General features: G+C 41.8%; 1 protein-coding gene across 1 annotated transcript in view; it reads left to right on the plus strand.

The window, feature by feature from the left end:
• LOC306931830 (neprilysin-like) overlaps positions 1-2,614 on the plus strand; it is a 49,648-nt gene extending 47,034 nt beyond the window's left edge. Inside the window, exons 22-23 of the mRNA XM_079513438.1 lie at positions 460-536; positions 699-2,614. Coding sequence (XP_079369564.1) covers positions 460-536; positions 699-798 — 177 coding nt within the window. The 3' untranslated portion in view covers positions 799-2,614. The remainder of the gene's footprint in view (positions 1-459; positions 537-698) is intronic.
• The last annotated feature ends 3,386 nt before the right edge of the window (positions 2,615-6,000 follow it).

A 6,000-nucleotide genomic window follows, 5' to 3' on the forward strand; every position in this document is an offset into this window, starting at 1 on the left:
TGGATGGATGGATGGATGGATGATAGTGGTCAGGAGGTAAACGCAACATCCCAGTAAATTCAACGGGTGCTCGAACAAAATAAATAAACTGTAAAAGAAGAAGGAAGTCTGCACATCGTTTTAAAAGCTAAAAAAACAAATATATATATACCAGAGCGAAAAAAAACCATATACAACGTACTCATACTAGTCAGGTGGTATACCTGACAAAGGCCACAGAGGCCGAAACGTATATGTTTTTTCTGCTCTGGTAATTAATTTTGTTTTTGGGAGCTTTTAAAACGGTGTGCAGACTTCCTTCTTCTTTTTTGGATGGATAGATGAAACAGCCTGACAGATGGATAATAGTATAGATAATAGGTGGATGGATGCCAGACCGATCAGTGGATGAATGGATCAAGGACAGCAGCACAGCAATAAGCATTAATGTATTGCTGCCACAATTTGTATCTCTTCCAGGTTTGGTGTGGAACACATCGACCGGAGCAAGCTGTAAACTCCATCAAAGTGGATGTACACAGTCCAGGAATGTTCAGGTAGGTTCAAGCTTCTGCAACTTCTGCATCAATCAGTTTTATAAGCATTTTGAAAGCATCTACAGTATTTATAAGACTATACCCAATAAGTACTATGGCCAATTTCATTTATCAAACAAACGTTTGCCCTTACTCTATCTAATCCCTTCATTTGGGGTACAGGGTACTGGGTTCCCTCCAGAACTTCCCAGAGTTCGCCAAAGCATTCAGCTGCAAGGAGAACAACAACATGGTCCCTGATAATGTTTGCCAGGTCTGGTGAGAGACAGGGGTTTGGTGCAGACTGAGGTGCTCCCAAAGACTCCCAAGGACTTTCCCTCTGTTAGAGCACTAGTCTGGGCTAGGGATGGGTATGCTCCCCCCTTTAGTTCTCTCCTGGATGGACCACACTCTACCAGCCGTCTGCAGTTCACACTTCCTCAAACGATAGCAGTGGACTGCACCTTTTATAGACAGAGTACTGTGTCTCTGTGACTCACTGAAACTGTTCTTCATTCAGTCAGCCTCATTACAGTATGCTGTTCCCCACTGGATATGATCTGTCCTGGTCATTGACCATCTTCAGTTTTTATATATGCCATCAGTCATTTATTTTAGTATTTTATTTTTCTGTCATTGAAATGTATTATTTTTGGAGGCTTCTGTGTGTGTGTGTGTGTGTGTGTGTGTGTGTGTGTGTGTGTGTGTGTGTGTGTGTGTGTGTGTGTGTGTGTGTGTGCACGCATGCGTCTGTAGGACTGGATGATGATACTATTATATTTGGCCCTGAACTGTTCACCTTTCATGTATTCTAGTTGGTTTTGGTCTTAATCTACCAGACCATCTCTTTACATAGCCTACATATGAATGTGCTCTAGGTGTATTCATTGACTGTAATGTAACAGTTATATTAGCTAAATTATTATTATGTTTGTTGCATATTTAAGGAAATCAGATCTATTTTATTGAATAGGCCAGTAAGTACAACTAGAACAACATATTATTCTAGATTTAATGTTACAACTTTATTGTAGTTTTAAACCAAGTGAGAACAGTTTAAGACCAAAAGAATGGTCTACTCTAAAATGAAAACCAAAATTACATTTTTGCCTTTTAAGATGACGCCTCATCAGGAATTATAAAGCTGACAATCGACAGACATGAAACATGTATCCCTTTTTCCACTCTGTCTATTCTGTCTATGTTGCAATGTTTCTTTCTATGCCAATATGATCACTGCATAATGTCAAGCAAATGTGTACGCCTTACATGATGGTGTGTGTGTGTGTGTGTGTGTGTGTGTGTGTGTGTGTGTGTGTGTGTGTGTGTGTGTGTGTGTGTGTGTGTGTGTGTGTGTGTGTGTGTGTGTGTGTGCGTGCGTGTGCGTGCGTGTGCGCGTGCACGAGAGTGGGATGGGATTTTTTGAACATGCACAGTATGCAGGAGAGTAGAAATGGTAAGGAAAGTGTTAAGTGTTCAAAATAGTGTTCATCCTTTCTCAGTTATCTCATGTTCACCTTGCTTTTATTCACATAAACTTAACTGATAATTCACCTCTTATCTCTGGATTCTCCCCATCCACATGAGCCAAATGATACATGAGCCGATAATTGCTAAGGACTAAAGGATTAACTCTAGTCTGAGTCCTTTCTCCTTGAGCTGGATCTTTACAAATCTTCCAAAGTGTAAATGTAGTTTTCTCAAAGCTATTTGAAGGTAGATTGCATCAAGTCAGTGGATCTCAAGCAAGGATTTGTGTTGCTTTATTTCAAAATGTAAGTCTGATGCTGTGATACGTGTACTTGGCACACATTACATTGTGTCTTGTATATGTAAATCGATATAGAGATTAATGTGCCATGATCTGATTGCATACACTTGCCACATCCGTTTTGTACTACACTGTCATTTCACTCTGTCTCCTTGTCTCTGCCTTTTCCTCCCTCCCTCTCTCTCTCTCTCTCTCTCTCTCAAAACACACTCCACCTGTAGAGGAACAGACAGATATACCTCAGTTGCCTGTATTTAGATACTTTGTAATAATGATACTGATAACAAGCATCTTGAGGAGCAATTTTTTTTGCTTTTAAAATAAATCTTTAAAGAAAATACTGTGTCTTCTCTAGGGTAATTGGAGGGATTGTTTTGTTGTGTGCTCACACACCGTACAAGTGTGTAGAAGGGAGTTCCATCCACGCCTCTAGCCTATGGCAGGCCAGTCTGGTGCATCTCAGAAGCAGGACAGGTTACATGCGAAAAAGAAGGCACTGGAGCAGCTCAGACAATAAGGCCCTTCATTTAATAACAGGATGCAAATAAAAGTTAACTTAATTAGGTGTAGTGTGGGATAGAGAGAGCCTGCATGTGTATTATTGTAAAAGTGGTGGGACGATTTGAAATTAAGTCAATGGCAAATACAATAGGGATGCATCAATATGGAAATTCTTGACCAATACAGATGTTTTAAATAACAATTTAGCCGATAGCCAATGCTGATACCGATATATATTTATTTAGTTTTTGGTATTATTATTTCCCCCTTTTGTGCTTGGGAAACAAATACATCTTCATTATAATACATACCTGTTCAGAATCTGCAGAAACACAACATAATTGCCTTGATGCAAGTAGCATTAACACAACAACGAGTGTCAGCTGGACAGTACTTGGAACGATGCAAGTTGGAAATGCATGCCCCACCCAGTGCCCGGCTGTAGAGCACTGAGTCGGTAACGATGGAAGTTGGAGATCCATGCCCCACCCGGCTATGCAATACCCATTGTACCCATGTCGGAGTACCTGTTCCACCCATTTATAGATAGACTAGAGCGGTGCCTGTTGGACGCTGGCCTATAAGGAACGATGCAAGTTGGAAATGCATGACACAGACATAATAACTGGGTGGGGCCCAGTTATTATGTCTGTGTCCCTGTATGCCCATATACAGTATGGAGTTCTTTGTCAGGCATGGCCAAATATGGAGTCTATGCAGATGTCAGAATGATGACAGAACAGGCCAGCTCCATGTCATGTCATGTCTAGCCACTCAGCTACAACTAACCAAATGAATAGATCAATGTTTAAATGATTATCTACTGTATGGCCCCTGCTTGCACTATTTGGGCACGGCAGGGGTGGCCGAACGGATTGCGGAGCGGTCTTGATACCGGAAGGTCGCCAGTTCGAATCAGCGGTCCGACACGTTAAAATTACCACCGCTGAAGTGCCCTTGAGCAAGGCATTGAACCACTACCATGAAATGTTCTATGAGCAGGGCCTGGCTGGAAACAAGTTCTTGAGCTTAGCCCAGATACCATGGGTAAATATATTAACTTTGCTTTTGCTTTGCTTTGGGTGTATGAATGACAGGTTGCTGTAGGTGAACATCACCCACTATCCTGGCAATTCTCAGCATGTCACAGCGTCCTTGTTATTAGCACCTGTGGTATAGCTCGTGCCACAGCGAACATTACAGCCCATCAGCGTGTTCCTAAGCTGAACTGTCTTGCTGTTTGTGCTAGGGGAATATACTTTACAGTAGCAGGACTTATTTTTTTTAATTTGACGTCTCTGTCTATGGAAGAACTTTCACTGTCACAGCAGAGGCACCACCTCTGAATTAGATTTGAGTTCCACTACTTGGAGTGGGAAAGGCTAGGTGACAAACCTATATTAAAATTGGCTAATGGGAGGGCCGGCGGACTTATGACTCAGACAGAACCATACAGTATGACTGCCGGCAGCCCGTCACAGGGACTCAGTCATAACCCTGCCATATGAGCATATACCGATGACATCAGGGATCCCCATACTGTATATGGGCATAAAAGGGACAAGTAGTGACAGATACAGAGATCTCCATATATGGGCATATATTTGTGTGAGCGCTACCTAGCGGCCCAAACTCTAGATGTGAGGGCAACGTACAGTAGCAGGCTAGCAGCCCTAACTTCTAGTCACAGTGTCACAAAGCAATATACAGTATGTCCTTGTTGTCTTTAACACCATCACCGTCATTTTTTAGTCAGTCTCCAAAAACTCACCTGGATTTGTTCCTGCTTTTGCTCCAACACAAAGTAGTTTTTCTCCTCCATTGCACTCTGGTCATTATCCTACTCATGTGCCCTTTAGATGACCCTGACAGTGGGTCCAGTGGTATGTGTGTGTGTGTGTGTGGGGGGGGGCATATAAGACCTTTGGAATGCCTTGTCAGTATTTGTGTGACAGCCCTTGGTGGTTTACACATCACATGGTTTATGAGCGGGCGGGCACGCACGCACGCACGCACGCACGCACGCACGCACGCACGCACGCACGCACGCACGCACGCACGCACGCACGCACGCACGCACGCACGCACACACGCACACACACACACACACACACACACACACACACACACACACACACACACACACACACACACACACACACACACACACACACCCCTTTAATGTTTAATGTGAGAGTTGCAACATGTATACAGGGCTCATTAGAGAAGTGATGATGTTGGGAAATAACTGTGGGCACTTATTATAGATTGCACATCGAAAAGGAGGACACTGACAGTAAAGGGTTGATAAGTAGCCATATTTTTCTCTCTTGAGGTTGAACTATATCCCAACTGATACACAAATCTCTAAAAGTTTAAATCACTGGTTATGTTCAAATGAAAACTATGTGCTTGAAAGAAGTAAAAAGTAAAAAGTAATTCTGTTGTATATTGTGATGGTTGCTATACCAAACAAATGGTTAAAAACCAAACAAAAAGAAACAGGCCACAGGCTTTATTTTTCCAACACCCATGCTTTGTTTATTTGTGGATTCAGATGCAATAACTTTGTGGAAACTTACTGGTCCTCCTCTTAAAGTCCACCGACACATGCAAAGTAAATATTTAGGAGACAAGTAACATGCAGGGGTTGAAAGGGTCAACCATTACGATTAGAGAAACAGTTTAATTCTGACCTACGGAAAGTAAGTGAGAGAGCAGAGAGCTAGACACTGACACAGCAAGCTATTTATGTATTTATGAAGGAATTATGACTGTATGTAAACACAGCAATGTTTTCTAAGGTATAACGACATATCAACTTATCAACCTTACATACCTTAATGTGTAGAGAGAGACATATTCTCTCTGTTAATTTTAGCAGTGCTAAACTGCTAAACTCCTACTGACCTACACTGTGTTGACACAGCAGCTGAACTTTGCCAGACAATTAGAGGGTATATATTATATTATTCAATAGTGTATGTAAAACAGTGACATCCTGTGGTGGTTCAATAGATCTGACCCACTCTAAACACTGGCATGACCAAGAAAGTAACAGCAGGTCGGCTAATATTGCCCAGTTCAAACAAGGCAACACAACACCATGAAAAAAGGAATCAAACTGATTTCTTTTTTTTTCTCTTTTTCTTTTATTTATTTATTATACCCCTTGGTGTGGTTGTCATGTGCAATGATGTCTTCCCTTTGTAT

Source organism: Electrona antarctica (assembly GCF_951216825.1).
Source record: "Electrona antarctica genome assembly, chromosome: 11".
Classification (NCBI taxonomy): Eukaryota; Metazoa; Chordata; class Actinopteri; order Myctophiformes; family Myctophidae; genus Electrona; species Electrona antarctica.